Source organism: Salvelinus fontinalis, chromosome 7 (assembly GCF_029448725.1).
Source record: "Salvelinus fontinalis isolate EN_2023a chromosome 7, ASM2944872v1, whole genome shotgun sequence".
Lineage (NCBI taxonomy): Eukaryota > Metazoa > Chordata > Actinopteri > Salmoniformes > Salmonidae > Salvelinus > Salvelinus fontinalis.
The window spans coordinates 30125655-30142989 of NC_074671.1; the positions used below are offsets into that span (position 1 = coordinate 30125655).

At 44.0% G+C, this 17335-nt stretch overlaps 1 protein-coding gene across 4 annotated transcripts in view; it reads right to left on the minus strand.

Annotated features, from left to right (window-relative positions):
• The window catches only part of LOC129859370 (POU domain, class 6, transcription factor 2-like), a 93498-nt gene that overhangs the window by 61962 nt on the left and 14201 nt on the right, over positions 1 to 17335 (minus strand). For 3 of the 4 annotated variants that reach the window (XM_055929087.1, XM_055929084.1, XM_055929085.1), the window contains 2 exons: positions 11096 to 11193; positions 4508 to 4730 (listed from right to left, as the gene is read on the minus strand). In XM_055929087.1, coding sequence (XP_055785062.1) covers positions 4508 to 4730; positions 11096 to 11193 — 321 coding nt within the window. The remainder of the gene's footprint in view (positions 1 to 4507; positions 4731 to 11095; positions 11194 to 17335) is intronic. The other variant, XM_055929086.1, reaches the window with a different exon arrangement.

The following is a 17335-nucleotide window of genomic DNA, read 5'->3' on the forward strand; positions in this document are numbered from 1 at the left end:
CAATTGACCTTTTTTTTGTATATTTCCATAAAAATGATGCCAGCTGATTTAAGGATTTCAACTGGCTGAGAAGCGCTGTCTCATCCGGTTCATTACTATGGGACAACAGGAGATTCAACATTGAAACAATGTTGCAAATGTCGGAGAGACAGACAGCAACATTTATACAAATCTCCGCTGTTGAAAACTAAATGTTAGTCTAAAAGAAATGTGAGATTATAGCTGAGATCAAGTTTATAAATTGCTTGGCTGGGCTGATCCCTTTTAATCCCATGTGCAGTCAGATGGAACAGAGTAAATAGGCATTTTAACCTCATAGATTATTTAAATGTAACCTTTATTTAACTAGGCAAGTCAGTTCAGAACAAATTCTTATTTACAATGACGGCCTACACTGGTCAAACCTGGGCCAATTCTGCACCACCCTATGGGACTCCCCAAGCACGGCTCTTTGTGATACAGCCTGGATTTGAACCAGGGTGTCTGTAGTGACACCTCTAGCACTGAGATGCAGTGCCTTAGACCGCTGCGCCATTCGGGCGCCCAATTTAGCCGGTGGAAACTTGTGGAATAGACACCGGCTGGAATGTTGTTTTAACCAATCAGCATTCAGGATTAGACCCTCGTTGTATTATGATTTTCGACATTGCTTGTTTTGTCACATAAACTGAAATTAGATTAACTATTATACGTTTTGCATAGCTCATCTTTACCACCATGACAGTCTGCTGTAATGTTAGTTATTCTTAGGATTCTCAAAACTCAAATGTTTATGTGACAGAGCTCTTTATTCGCCGCCAAGTACGCACACATGCAAATGTGCGCGCGCGCACACACACATTGTACGACAGTATAGTTCAAACAAAGTGGCATGTTTGAAATGCACCAATGGTGGAAAGGGGTAAGGAAAAGGGTATAGACAGGGATTCACTTTAAATCCCATGGTTCCTGGGAGCTGTGGTGCTGTGGTGAGCTAATCTCTTAAAAGAGCGGTGGCGTACCCCCACCTGCATTCAGCTGAGCGGGAGAGATGGAGTCTGACATGGACTAACTAGTGCACCCCTTTGGTGTTGTAATGAGCAGAGTGATTTCCATAATTTGTATCATGTTAACACCCACTCACAACATGAAAACGGTAGTGTTTGAACGTTTTCATCAAACCATGGAGGAGACATGTCTTTGATTGCTACTGACATGTCTTCTCATTAGGCGGCACCGCTAGGTGAGTGGGATGCACAGCATTTATCTACCTGGATCCCTGAGTGCCGTTTCAAGTGAGGGGAACAATACTCTCACCTCACCATTGGAACTGTGGTCTCTGATGTCATGTGCGCGGTGCCTGGTGCCTGGGCTGAGAACAAATAAGGACGGGATACGCTTATTAACAAGAAAGGGGTTTGTTTGGTTGAATTGAGTCTTGAATTAGTGTCGAGTCAGTCATAGAGAAAAGAAGCAGGCCAATGATGTTTCATTTATTTCCCTCCATTGAGCTTTTACAATTCTGTTTCTTTGATACTTTACAACTTACAATACAAGGAAGGCAATCTTGCATGGCCAATTACTGTAGGCTGTACGTGCAATAAAGCTGTGTTGAGAATCCAATAAATTGTTATCACACTCCTAGAAAAAAGGGTTCCAAAAGGGTTCTTCAGCTGTCCCCATATGATAACTACTTTTGGTTCCAGGTAGAACCCTTTTTTAGTTTCAGGTAGAACCCTTTGGGGTCCCGTGTAGGACCCTCTGTGGAAAGGGTTCTATGTGGAACCGAAAAGGGTTCAACCTCGAACCAAAAGGGTTTTTACCTGGAACCAAGACTAGTTCATCAAAGGGGTTCTCCTATGGGGACAGCCGAAGAATCCTTTTAGGTTCTAGATAGCACCTTTTTTTCTAAGAGTGCAGGGTATTTATGTGAGTAATCTATACTTCCAAGAATGCTGTATCTAGTTAGCTACTTGTTGTGCAACTGTTTTTCGTTTCATTCACATATCTAATTATACAATATACAACAGTAATATAGTAATAATTACGTCAAATTAGGTTAATTACAGTTAATCAATATGCATCATCACAAAATTGGACAAACAGCATAACCCTAAACTAGTTTGCAGGTACAACAGTGTAAACTCTGTTACACAAGATACCTTTCTCCCTTGTTTAGTTTCAATGGGAATTTGTTTGTACAGAATGTTTCCTGGCATAAATCATTCTGACAAATAACAAGTTACATTGGGTGCTGCTGTGTTTACCGTGTCCGCGGCAAGATGCTGCTGCTGCTGCTCCATTTTATTTAAGCAGCAGCTCCAACTTTACTGCACAACCTCATTACAATGACGGTTATTCATCACTCTGTCTCACTCTCACAACTCTCCAGCCTGCACACTCCTCTCTCTCCCTCCCTATCTCCCGCTCTCTCTTTCTCTCTCTCTCCCCTCTCTCTCGCTCTCGCTCTCTCTCTCTCTCTTTATTCATTTTAAAGAAGGATCTTAGACGAGGCAAAATGCCAGGAGTGTTTAACGAGAGATAAGTGATCAAAGATGCTTAACGGGAATCCTCTTGGCTCTCACATTTCTCTGCTTATCTCAGTTGTAAGAATGTTTAGCACCTTAAAAAAGCTGATGGGGTGAACAATACGGATTAAAAAGCCAGTGAGCGCTGACAGAAAAGGTATACTTTTTAGCATCACATTTGGGCATTTGTTAAAGCGTGGAAAAAGTGGAATTCATCCTGGCTATAGTAGCTACTAAACTGTGCTATATACTGTGAAGAATCCACCCCCCCCAAGTCAAACAGACATATTTGCTGATCATTAGCTGGGTCATTAGATTTAAATAGAGCCAGAGATCCTCCTGCAGTCTTATTACTGTAGGCTAATAGTTGTCTGTGTCTGTTCTGACGCTAATTAACCAGCGTAGCAGCGTGTCACGGTGCGGTGTAGCAGGGCTGTAAACACACTTGCTCCCGAGGTCGTGAAATGAGCTGGCTGCTAGCTCTGGGCGCTGCAGGCGACAGTAGGGAGTAGGGACACTGCCAACAGTAAACGTGTGATTAATCAGGGCTGAGGGGGACTGGGGTGAGTAGGGGGGGGCGAAGGGGCGAGGGCAGGGGCAAGGGGGCAGGCCGGGGCTGCCTGACAGAGGTGCTGTGCCAGCAGGCCTCATAGTCAGCAGGGCCCTGATGAGCTCCGACAGGGGAGAGTGGAGGGGCGCCGCGTGGCCAGAGGCCCCTGGACACAGTCAAGACATTTAGCTTCACTCCTGACTTGTGTCACTTTCTCTCCACGGAGGTCCCTTCAATACGTCCCTCTCAGATGGGATGGGAGGAGAACGTGTGAATGCGTCTGTGCGCTTCAAAAGAAACCGCAGAGAAGGCATTTCTTTCCTTAGCTTTGTACCCAACGAATGGTGAAGTACAGCAACGGATTGCGGACCGAACCGTCTGTTAAGAAAAGATGATTGAGAGGTGTTGGTTATGTTCCTTCAACATTATGACAATGTGTTTGTCAGTCGGTTATCACAGCCTCTGGCTTGTCCCACATACAATGTGAGTTGTTGAAGTGTGAGACAGACAGACCTTCTGGTCCCATTATCATCCATTGCTCCGGGATACATTGGAGGGGCTACAATGGCTAGATAGATGTGGGGTTTATTAAAAGCTCACCCCATAGCGATGATGCACGTTGTTATTTATGCATGTTTGTGTCCATTAGGGCTTCTACCTTCCTTCCCATTTCCTCACTCATTCCATCTGTCCATCCATTTCCTCACATGAAGAGGGGGGGGGGGGGGGGGGGGGGGGGGGCTCCTCTCTATGCACTTTGTGCTGCACTGGCATTATTGTAATCTCCACCCCAAAACACACTGCTTTACATGCAGCCTGGCATCTTTTTACATTAGCGACTCCAGGCCCCTCTCATCCAACATTCATGACTGAAGGTTTCCCCAGCCATCCCTCAATCTAATGGTATAAAAGAGACAATGTTTTAAACATTAAAATGAAAACCATTTACAACTATGATCAAAAGAGAACACTTGGGCATTAAAGTTTAAAAGGCGAGGATAAGTACAGCCACGTGGACGGACGGATGAGGATGGAAAGAGAGCAAAGAGAGCACAGTGCACTCTTACGCAGGGAAAACAGGCACAAAGTGCTTTTGCGCCGCGCGGCAAAACGCTGACCTGTAATTAATATGGCTCTTTCTCCAGGAAAGTTGAAGATGAGCAGCTATTTGGAACATAACCCCCCCCCCCCACCAAAACTCTTTTTATCCTCTGTTTTTTTTTAGATTGACATTTTTTACAGTGTGAATCGTAACACATAACCTGTGTAGCATAAACTGTACATACTGGTACGTACAGTGTGTGAGGACGAAATACTTTTGGTGAATGTTATAACATAAGATTACTGCTGTTGTTACGTCAAATGCATGCGTCTCTACGCATTACTGTCAAAATGACTGTAAATTGAGTCTCCCACTCTGGGAGGTTATCTGGCGGAGCAGCCCTCTTACCTTGCAGGTTCTGTAGGGGAAGGGTCATGATGCCCTGTGCGGCTGCTGCAGCCATCAGGCCCTGGATGTTGGCCGTGGGCAGCGAGAGCACCAGCCCCTGCTGGCCTCCCAGGTGGCCGCCTGTATTGAAGGGGATGAGGATGGGCTGGTTCAGGCCTGGAGACCCCCCGGCCAGCTGCTGGGCTAGTTGCTGAGCCATCAGCAGAGACTGAATAGAAAGACACTGGGTTACAAAAAATGTATTGACATTAGTAAAAGGCATAGTGAAGGTGATGAATGTATTAGTATGCATAGTAGCGAGAGGTCACATTCACATTCCATTTCATCCATAGGTTTATGAGTGTCTTGTGTCGGGATATGGAACACGCCATTCATAAAGATACATTATGATATTCAAATCAAATTCATCTGGGAGGGAATTAATGGGTTAACAAGGTAACCACACGTGTAACGCTCATTTCACTCAAGCGACTGAAGTGCTTTAATCAATGTGCTGCTCTGATGAATGCTGTTGTTTTTGTTGATGACATCCGCTTTGAAACATGCCACAGCCAGAGTGACAGTCGGAACGCAGTGCTGCTCATTGGCGTGTGGAAAAAGGAATACAACTCCAACCTTTGAATGAGAGCAGTGCATTTTCCTCTCAGATGGATGCAGAATGGTTTACATTTCATTACAATGAACACACAGGTTTTGTTCACCTGAGGTAGAGTATGTCATGATAAGCTGTAGACCACACTATTTACCAAGAGAGTTTTCAAGAAACTGATGCTGGCACTAAGACAGTACTCAACGAGCTGTATACATGCTCCTCCAGGGGCGGCTCTCCTAGTGGCCAGGGACTTTAATGCAGGGAAACTTCAATCCGTTTTACCTCATTTCTACCAGCATGTTACAAAAAAAAACATAGACCAACTTTACTCCACACACAGAGACGTGTACAAAGCTCTCCCTCAACCTCCATTGAGCAGATCTGACCACAGCTCAGCTCAGCGTTCAACACCATAGTGCCCCCAAAGCTCATCACTAAGATAAGGACCCTGTGACTAAACACCTCCCTCCGCACATGGATCCTGGACTTCCTGAAGGGCCGCCCCCAGGTGGTAAGGGTAGGCAACAACACATCTGCCACGCTAATCCTCAACACGGGTGGGCCCCTCAGGGGTGCATGCTTAGTCCCCTCCTGTACTCCCTGTTCACCCATGACTGCGTGGCTAAGCACGACTCCAAAACCATCATTAACAGACGACACAGCGGTGGTAGGCCTGATCTCCGACAATGATGAGACAACCTATAGGGAGGAGGTCAGAGACCTAGCAGTGTGGTGCCAGGGCAACAACCTCTCCCTCAACGTGATCAAGACAAAGGAGATGATTGTGGACTACAGGAAAAGGAGGGCCAAGCACGCCCCCATTCTCATCGACGGGGCTGTAGTGGAGCAGGTTGAGAGCTTCAAGTTCCTTGGTGTACACATCACCAACAAACTAACATGGTCCAAACACACCAAGACAGTTATGAAGAGGGCATGATAGTGCCTATTTCCCTTCAGGAGACTGAAAAGATTTGGCATGGGTCCTCAGATTCTCAAAAAGTTCTACAGCTGCACCATCAATAGCATCTTGACTGGTTGCATCATCACCTGGTATGGCAACTGCTCGGCCTATGACCGCAAGGCGCTACAGAGGGTAGTGCGTACGGCCCAATACATCACTGGGGCCAAGCTTCCTGCCATCCAGGACCTATATACTAGGAGGTGTCAGAGGAAGGCCCTAAAAATTGCCAAAGACTCCAGCCATCCTAGTCATAGACTGTTCTCTCTGCTACCGCACGGCAAACGGTACCAGAGCACCAAGTCTAGGTCCAAAAGGCTTCTTAACAGCTTCTACCCCCAAGCAATAAGACTGCTGAACAGCTCATCAAATGGCTACCCGGACTATTTGCATTGACCCTCTCCCCTTTTTTTCTCACGCTGCTGCTACTCGCTATTTATTATCTATTATTTATGCATAGTCACTTTACCCCTACCTATATGTACATACTACCCCAATTACCTTGACTAATCTGTACCCCCGCACATTGACTCGGTACCTGTACCACCTGCACATAGCCTCGTTATTGTTTATTTATTGTTGCTCTTTTATTTTTTACTTTAGTTTATTTTGTATATATTTTTCTTAACTCTTATTTTTCTTAAAACGGCATTGTTGGTTAAGGGCTTGCGAGTAAGCATTTCACTGTAAGGTGTACACCTGTTGTAGTCGGTGCATGTGACAAATAAAATGTGATTTGATTTGACCTCTTGTACCGTAGAATCAGTCATTTCGCAAATATCAGCACTTTCCTCCTTTGCTAGAAGACCTCATGTCCGCATTCACTAATATTAGTCAGAGTAGAATCTGTGCAGTCGTAGACACAGACGCTAAGATGTACGCTAAGATATGTTATCTGGAGATCAGGAGATATTTGGCAGAGTAGAGGAGCAGTTCAAATGTATCTTACCAGGGAGTGGGTTTGCAAATATACAGACAACATTTCTATTGCCACAGTGCTTTGACCCCGAGTTTAACTCATGTTCTTTACACAAGGTGTGAAAAGGTTGTAGCACCACCGGAATTACAGAGCTGTGACATCCAGATATGCATTCAACTTGATATCATCGACATTTTTCTTCCGTTTGCCAGATGCAGACTTCTCATAAAGTCATCAGAGGAAACAAGCCTTTTACATGGTGTAAAACGACATTCCTAAAACATCTGCTGGGTTGTGTCCCTCTAGACAGAAAGAATGCATGGTGTCTTTGTGTCCAAGCCCAGCCTAAAAAACATCCCTTAAACGTCTCGGCTCCTGTATGCCTGTAGTATACCTGCCTGCCCTGCGACCTCGGTGCTGCTCCTGCTCTGCATGACTCCTCTACACTGGCCTGAGCCCACGAAACTTTAACAGCACTAGGCAGCTATCTGCTTCTATTTTGAATGGGGCGTCTGTGGCGAGGGAGCGGAGGGGCCGACTGGTGCCAACATGCCACCATACTTCCAGGCTTGGTGCTGCTGGGTGACAGCGGTGTCACTAAGATAACCCGGCGCGCTAAGGAAAGCAAGCACCAGTTCCGACACAATCACAGCTTAAGGAATGTGATGTTACACGGGTTTAAAGCCAAGAGGCTGGGAGAGATTGGAAGGTGAAACACTAGCATTTAAACAGACAACAGGGCAAGAGAAAACCTACATATGTTTCTAATTTCCTCATGTATTTCTTTCACCTACACCTTTGATCAAAAGGTGACCAGCGACGAAGCTTTGATAGTCAATGACATGGGGAGAGGTTTGGTGCTAGCAACTGTATCCTGTAAACAAAACTGATTAAATAACAATGATTATTTATTTTATTTTATTATAAACCGGGTGGTTCGAGCCCTGAATGCTGATGGGCTGACAGCCGTAGTATATCACACCGTATACCAGGGTATGACAAAACATTTATTTTCACTGCTCTAATTACATTGGTCAACAGTTTATAATAGCAATAAGGCTCCTCGGACGTTTGTGGTATATGGCCAATATACTGTACCATGGCTAAGGGCTGTATCCAGGCACTCCGCGTTGCGTCGTGCTTAAGAACAGCCCTTAGCTGTGGTATATTGGCCATATACCACATCCCCTCATGCCTTATTGCTTGAATAGTCAATACTCATCAGGTTTAAAAAAACATTCAGAGCCATTTTAGTTTGCTTTGAAGTACTATAGAAAATCATAACACAAAGGAGTGCCACTGGTTGACATTGAACGTATTCCAAATTATGTTTGTCATTAGCTATAAATAAGGAATTAGTCATTTGAGTGAGCAAAGACTAACCATCAAAGGACAATAACAAAGGGGGGAATTTTGTCAGCGCAAGTGACATATGTTTAATCTTGTTTTTTAAAGTAAATTTCATGTTGAATTGTAGTGGCAGATAATCAAAGACATCTTTGAACATTCATTTCAACTTCAAATTAAATGAGATCCTTTCGCCTGACACTGAAGACAGAGCTACATGGAAGGGAATGATATTAAAAAACAATTCTACATACATCAAATGTACTGCCGATGTACTATTTCAAGCACGTGTCTGCCAGCTTCAGAGCACCTCGAGTAAATAAGACCCCTTGTTATTTGTCTTTAGGCTGTGCTCGTTTGTTGCTGGGCGGCTCATGGCTTTTGTGAAGAGAAGAGGCGGGGGCAGTTTAGAAATTGATTGTCTACCCAACTTGCTTCGGTAAAACATGCAAAGCGTGAGTACTAATTTAACTGAAGATTACTGAAAAACTAGCCTCTGGCCGCCACCACTTTCCAGATCGTAAAAACTATATTGTCTTTTAAAATGCCAGAGCATTATAGTAAACAACCCATTCTGTTCCTTTGGGTGTCTGTGTGAATAGTTCGGCATTATTTCCCATTCTTTGTTTGTCTTGCCTGTCTTTCCAACACAGGTCTAGTGGGGATGGTGTGGTACTGCCGTTGGCATGGCTGACAGCTGAGTGTGGAGGAGTGGGGCTCCAAGGGAGCAGGCAAGTGTTTTGGGTTGGAGTTTGGCTCTGGATGGGGTCTGGGTGGCAATCCAGACCTGGATAAGGTACCCTGCCTCTCTGCATGTGTTCTGGGTCGAGTTGGGCTCTGGATGGGGGCTGGATGGGGTCTAGGTGGGGCTGGATGGGGCTTTAGACCTAGATGAGGTACCCTGCCTCTCTGCATGTGTTCTGGGTCGAGTTGGGCTCTGGATGGGGTCTGGGTGGAGCTGGATGGGGCTTTAGACCTAGATGAGGTACCCTGCCTCTCTGCCCATTAGGGGCCAGCAGGCCCTTCCATCTGCAGCACAGGCAGGCTCTGAGAAATTGCCAGTAATCACAGAGATAGACGACTTTTGTCGGGGGGAGGAAGGCACATTCATGTTGGGTAAACTACCCTCGGATAATGGCTGTTCGCACAATATCCGGCTCCGGAGAGAGGATCTATCAAAACATATTGATCCCGAAACAGGAGAATTGGTTATGGCATGCGCAGCGCCTTTGTTTCTGAAAAGTGTTAGATTCACTGAGACTGTACTGACAGCATTAATATATTAGACTGAGACTGTTGGGGGAACAATCTCTTGTAGCTCATACAGTAGGCTCTGGCACAACCAGCTGCACTAAAGCATTTCTATTTGGTCTAATACCCTTGTTTAGCATCCGTGTATTAAACAGCTATCATGTCTCTCATCAACAGTGTGGTTTTAATCAGTCTGGTTGTCGGCTGCTCATTCTGCTGAGCTGAGTTAGATAATTCAGCAGGGAACTCAGTGAGTTAGTCTCTCTTCCCTCAAATATCCTCTTTTGTTTACCCTGATGAGGATTGATTCAGTAGCGGATCCCTTAATTGAGTAACACTGAGTGCCGTGTCCCAAATGGCACCCTATTCCTTATTCCATAGAGCACTACTTTTAACCAGGGCCCATGGAGCTCAGGTCAAAAGTAGTGCACTATAAAGGGAATAGGGTGTCATTTGGGATTCAAACCCCTGAGTGCCGCGAGAGTGTGCTCATTAAGGGAAGGGAGGGAGGGAAGCTCTGTGCCTGCTTGGTTGCCTGTCTGGCTGTTCACACTACTGTGTTTAGGGGGGTGACAGTGAGACACCACTAATGAGATAAATGTTCATTAAACGGGGCAGAGCCACCAGCCCAGTAAAACCAATCACATACACTGGCTGTCCTATTGAGCTGTTTAGTAGGGCTGCCTGCGGTTGGAGTGCGTTTTGTTGGCCTTGAAGGCAAGGGGTAGAGGAAATGTAAACAACTCTCTATATATTCTATGTTGATGACAAAGTGATCACCAAAAAACTGCTTTATAGTATATGCTCATAAAGACATCTCAACTGATTATCTTTGGGGAGGATTTGATATCATTTGGAGATCATTTTCATGTTCTGCTGTATCTGGTGGGATACAGTGATATCTGGTGGGATGTGTTTAGGTGCAGCCAGTGGTGTAAAGTACTTAAGTACTACTTAAGTAGTACTTAAGTCGTTTTTGGGGGATATCTGTACGTTTTACTTGACTAGTTATATTTGACAACTTTTACTTTTACTTCACTACATTCCTAAAGAAAATAATGTACTTTTTACTCCATACATTTTCTCTGACACCCAAAATTACTCATTACATTTTGACAGGAAAATGGTCCAATTCACACACTTATCAAGATAACATCCCTGGTCATCTCCACTGCCTCTGATCTGGTGGACTCACTTAACACAAATGCTTCGTTTGTAAATTATGTCTGAGTGTTGGAGAGTGCCCCTGGAGTGTGCCCCTTAATTTAAGGAATGTATTATTATTGGTACTTTTACATTTGATACTTAAGTATAATTTAGCAATTACAATTACTTTTGTTCCTTAAGTATATTTAAAACCAAATACTATTAGACTTTTAATCAAGGAGAATTACTGGGAGAATTTCAGTTTTACTTGAGTAATTTTCTATTACAGTATCTTTACTTTTACTCAAGTATGACAATTGGTTCATTTTTCCACCACTGGGTGCAGGTCAATAGGAGACATGGAGAGACACCCACCTGTGGTCCCACCGGGTAGGCTGGGTGACACTGTCCCAGCTGACTCTGTTCTGACGGGCTGCTGCTGGCATCAGACTGGACAGAGCCATCACGGGCTCCTGAGGTGGAGAAAGATAGAGGGGGAGAGAGGGGGGGGGGCGAGATGTTAATCCACTATAACGTTGAAACAATCATGCACAAAAAAACATCCAGACGCAGACATAGCCAGCTGTGATCACACAGCCCCGAGTACGGAGGCGAGGGGAGGGGATTTTGTGTTAAAGTGCTATATCAATAACCGCTGCGGCACCGCTCACAATCAGCGCTGAATAAAAGACCCGCCAGTTGAGAGTCTCATTGACGTGAGGATGATGCTTACCAGGCAGCCGCTCCCCAGACGGCCTCGATTACAGATGAGGGATGAGAGATGGAGGTCCACATAAACTGTGGGGCCTGGCCCTGCATTATTCCCACATTTACATTGTTGAGTATCATCACCCATCTACCCCCCCCCCCCCCCCCCCCCCCCGTACCAGAAGACAGCCTGTGGCTCTGAGACACAATTAGACCTGTTTCCTACAGTATGAGGCCACGGCGGAGCGAGGAGGAGCACATCCGACAGGGACATGATAATAAGCCTGGCCTGCTGTGTGATGTGACGGCAGGAGAGAAAACAAAACCACTCAGGGTGGGTGGGCGGTGAGACACAGGTTTCTGTCCCAAATGGCACCCTATTCCCTACGTAGGGCACTACTTTTGACCAGGCCCCATAGGGCGCCATTTGGGACACAGGCACGGACTGTTAAAACATGGAGTCTCGCTCTCAGCATCTCTCTTACAGCTCATGCGCATCTCAGACCTCAGTCATCATGTGTGATGACGTGTTCTGATAGAAAAGTCCCTTGCCACTATAGTACAGTTTTTATAGGTCCCTTCTGCCTAGCTGTTGAAACTTTTATACAGTAGATAAACCATGAAACTATTCATTAAAAGTATATTCCTTCAGATAGTTCAATGATAAACTATTTGCTTTTATACCGTATGGGCTAACTTGTATAACGTCCATCTTTGCCAAAAGTCAAGAACATTGATCACAAGTCAAAAGAAGTCATCAATATAGAGGTCTCGGCATATTGATATTTTCTCTAAATGCAGCCATACATCAATGGTAGGCTACTATACAACTCTTTCAATGTATTGTACAACAGATTAAAACTCCCTTTCCACAAAAACTTGAATTCAAGTTGGTAAAAGAAGTAAACAAATCGAGGAAAGTAGGAAAGCGAGTGGGAGAGTTCTAGAGGAAGCTAAAGAACATGAATACACTGGTGTATCCCTTTTCAATTTGAGCAAGTTACAAGAAGACAAATATATCTAAAAGAATCACTGCATCAAAGTTTGACCTTTGTATTACTGAAGGCTTTGCTGTCAAGATGCGGTTGCTGGTTGGTTGTGTGGGACTGGGACGGTACAAATTTGCGCATTACGTCCCAAACTCCACTCTGCCATCCAAAATCATCTCATCTTTACATAAACTCCAAATAATTGGTGAATGGCATGACCCATCAAATGAACCTTAAGCATTTGATGCTTGATTTAATTGCCCTGGGGGACAAGCCCGCATTTTGCGCTGGTTTCTACCTCTGGCTCACTGGGCCTGTGTCTTGATATTGGTCCACATAAACCCAAGCTTGTCAACCCTGCAGTCACTTAACATTAGACAGTGCAGTTTCTTACCAATTTTACCCATTATGGGTCAAAAATAGCCCAACCCAATGCCTTTAATTACTGAAGAGAAGTAAAACCATTTTGAAGACAATGGATTTGGATTTGGACAGCAGAAACCTAGTCTCATCCTAACACCGGGGCAAACATTCAAAAGACGTTATCATAATTGCGTGATGATGAGCTAAGTTTAGGGTTTCTCACTGATATGATACATGACATCCATTCAACCATTTCCTCTGACTTGATCTAATGTCTTTTGAAGACAAGTTTCTTCATATAATGACAACCGGAAATTCACAAGTCAATTGAGGATCTCGTTCATATTTGTGAATATATTAGGCATTACTCAATGACCCCACTGGTTTCCGATCAATTTCGACAACTACAAGCACGCCTATCCTCAAATGTCACATCAAAGAACGACGAAACACGACAGTGGAATTGAACATTGAACACTGGCAGCAGTTCATCTCATTAGCATATATCCATTCCGTCTCAATATCAGAGATGAAATAAGCAGCGGCTTGACTATGGCATCCACCCCTAATCAGAGGGATCACTCTGCTCTATTATTGATGAACGAATGAAAGTTTACAGCATGGCAATACCAATCAATAAGTAATGAACACAGTTGGTGTAGTGAATAATATATTCCATTTGATAAGCAGCGCAGAGGGCTATGGCTTATTAAATAACTGCTGTATGCCTTCATTGCGTCATCTCGCAATAATTTCAGCGGGATGTTAAGAGAAAGCTTGATCTGCCTGCAAATATCTGTGACGTAAAGACGTTTAGCTCTGGGAAAGGAATCGATAGTAAATAAATGCACATGCACATCTTTGCCCTAAGGTGTTGGTCGTGATTTCTTTAACAAAATTAAAACGCTGACAGGAGAAATATCTTGGGAGTCCATCTTCAATGATCTTTTATTACTAGGTTCTTTGTTATTTTAACCAGTTTATATATTGTGAAGGTTTCTTTAAGTGGATTCCCTTTTGGACAGTAGCACTGGACTGATAACAGCTATAATGACACTTGTTAATGATAAAATGTTTGCTGAAATAATGTTTTATACATATTTTCTACTTACACGTTAATACAATTTTATACTTAGACTGAAGTAATTCCTTCACTATTTTGTGCACAAAAATCCAGAAAACAATGTGTTCACATTTCATTTTGATTTGGTAAACTCTCTTTGGTACCCTTTTCCCAGCATTACAGCACATAGACCTTGCATTGAACTTAAGAGCTTAATGCTTGTCATTATAAAATACAATTTCTCAACTCTGTTATTTGTGCTGATTTAACACAACTGAATAACCCCAAACTATCTCCCATATATCCAACCACAGTCATCTCTTCTACACTACAACAATAATGATTCCTATATCCGTGATCGGTGGCTTATGGTGTGGAAATATTCCCCAATATCTGACACTAAATAAATGATCTTGCATTGATCACCTAAGTGGCGACTGGAGAGCCACGTCCAATGCCCACACGGGGCAGAGGGTTTGTATATGGGGTGCAAAGAGCTGCATTTAATTGACGTCATCCGCCGCTCGTCTCAATACAGAGTGCTGCCCCAAGCACAAGACCACACAAAACAATTAGTCCGCATTTCATAAAGCAATCAGTTTGCCATCTACTCTAATGCAACAACTGCTTTATCCATTGACCATGTGAATGACATGGGTGTTATTGAAGGCTTTGTGTCCGAGTTAGCTTTCACCCCACTGCATTTATGAATCAATTTTTGTCCATAAAAGAAGCGTTAACACTTAAGCTATTTTAGTGGCGATGCATTATAAGCTGTCAAATATAGGAGAGAGAGCCGCGGTAACGATTCAGGCTTTTCAAAATCAACCAGCCCATAAACTCCCCAACCCCCCCCCCTTTTTTTTTAGTAATGGCTCTTTTCAAAAAGCTGGGCTGAGGGCATGTTGTTTCGTTATGTAGCTGTTCTCATTGAGATGTAATATGCAGGTTGACGTGTATTGGGATGAATCTTGTCCTGGAGGCAGAGCTGAGAGATTTCTAGATGGGCCAGAGGCAAAGTCAAACTTGGCTATACAAACTGTGCCTTTGGTCTTCATTTAAGGTTAGCACGTTGGTTAAGGTTAGGGTTAGGGTTAAGGTTAGGGTTAGGTTAAAAATCCGATTTTATGACTTTGTTGCTGTGCCATCTACTGGCTACCCTGCAGAGCTGCCTCCAGTACATGAGTCGTCCTAATAAATGACAACGTGCATTTAATATATTAACAACACCAGTGACTAAACGTATCTCAACACAGTTTATTCCCCCTCCGTATTTATTATTCATGCTTTTTTCTACTATTAAATATCAACACAATATCGACATTCAAAAGAAAACACATTTGTGCATTCTTATCATACAGTTTCTATTTGCTATGGAAATATGTGTTTTTGTTCCTTATTGTTGAGTGCTAAACAAATGAGAGTGAAAGCCCAGGCTGCAGGAATCAATAGAGATTCACTGATGATGGGGGTCAGGGCATCATACTGGGCCAAAGAAATGACAAGTCACATCATACACAAGGTTTAATTCTATCAATACCAGACCAATTGTGCTGGATTGTTTGGCCATTGATTCCACTAATGCTTCTGAAAGGCCTGACACGGCATAGCTTTTATGGTATTGGCACAAACACAAGTTTTCTACACGCGGGAGCGAAAGAGGGAGAGGAGGAGAGAGAGAGAGAGTTTCCTATTCCCCAGTAAGTCATACTGCATTATATCTGAAAATAAGAGAAGGGACAGTACTGTATAGTGCCCTGGATTTACAGTGGTTTAAATGGACACATACAATTAGATTTTGGATTTGTCAATAACTCAGGCATCTTTTGACCAATCCCTTAGCTTTTCTCAAACTAGGTTAAGACATGCACCATTGGCCAAATACACTACACATTTGACATTTCCTGCGTGGCAGGAACGTTGTCCTGCAAAAGGGTGATCAAATACGTCTGTAGCATTGTTCTGTCTTGCATTGAGCACGCCAAATCCCTCAACAATAACCCAGAGGATAATGTTCCGCCAATAACCTCTGGGTCCTCTTTATTAGATGGCTCCCTGAGGATGAGCAGGAAAGTAATACTCTGTTTAGAGACCCTCAGAGGAGAGGCTGGCTGGTTATACGTCAATAGCGTTTTTGGAGTCGGGAACACACCAGACATTGACTGTTGAGTGGCTGCCTGTAATACCATTAGCTGCATTATCGTACACTAGAGCCTGGAGAGCTGTCATTTCCTTAATTAAGGGCCCAGCGCAGGGGCTTGGTGGTCAGGGGCCGAGCCAGTCTCTCTGGGCCCCTTATATTAATGGTTGATTTCTGCTGGAGCAGCAAGGAGCTCCAGACCCTACAGGCAAAAATATCAAATTCATTCATTATTCCACCAATAAGTGGAATTATGGAGTCAAGGTATTACATGGGAAGAAAAGCAAAGCACATGGCAGTGTGGATTGGATTTTTCACCTCAGCAGTTCTTCAGCCACTTCTGGAGTCAGTAATTACAGGATCACCAGAAAACATGGGATAGAGGGGAGGGGGGGGGGGGGGGTATAGAGACTGACTAAAGACTGTCTTCCCATTAAGAAATTATTATTATTATTATTATTATTATTACAGGGTAAAAACAATGTTTTTGAAGTGTAGACCCCCCCTGTTGCTGCTCAGTGTAGTTATTGGTCATCGTCAGTATGCAAATGCAACTGATAACAGGGAAGTAGCATCCTCCCATAGTTATCCTCTCTTACATGGCCATGGGTCTTCCTCCAACAGGAAGTACTCTTGGCCTGCTCTTACCTGCCTCTCCTTCTGCCTTGAAGTGGACCAGGAGCCAAGCAGACTGGAGAGCACAAATGGGACAGGATGAGGTCAATTGGAGAGAAGGGGTAATGCTCATCGCAAAGGTCAAGAAGGAGAGGGTGTGATGAAGAGTAAGAGAGACGGGGGGGGGGGTGGAGAGGAGGAAGAGGGGGAGAGTTGGAGAGAGAGAGAGAGCATTTGTGCAGGCAGCTCTCAGGGGAGCAAAACACTTTGCACATGAGTACATCTGTTGCGGTCCATTCTCCTCATTCCCCAAGCAATGTCAACCTGATTACCTCAGGGTTGAAAGAGACCAATAACAATCCCAAATTATTCCTCATCCTTTTATGGTCATCAGTGCAGCATGGACGGGGAAATCAGGGCCTGCCTGAGAGAGCTGTAAGCCTGTTAGGAGAGCTGGGGAATGCTGAGATGCCTCCCTTCCTATTGATGGGAGCCTCTTCTGAAATTACTTAAATTATATTTGTGGTAAATAGGATTCAGCCTGATCTGGTGCCCCCTTCATCGTCACGCAAGAGGGTTTCTCTTTAACCATAGCTCTCTGTCTGGATCTCTATCCAATGTGTTTTCCTGTCACAAACAAAGTGATTTGTGGAGTAATACGGCTTCAAATGAAGAGCAAATAAGTGATTCATCATTATATGCAATTCATTTCAAAAGTACTCTACATGACCAAAACT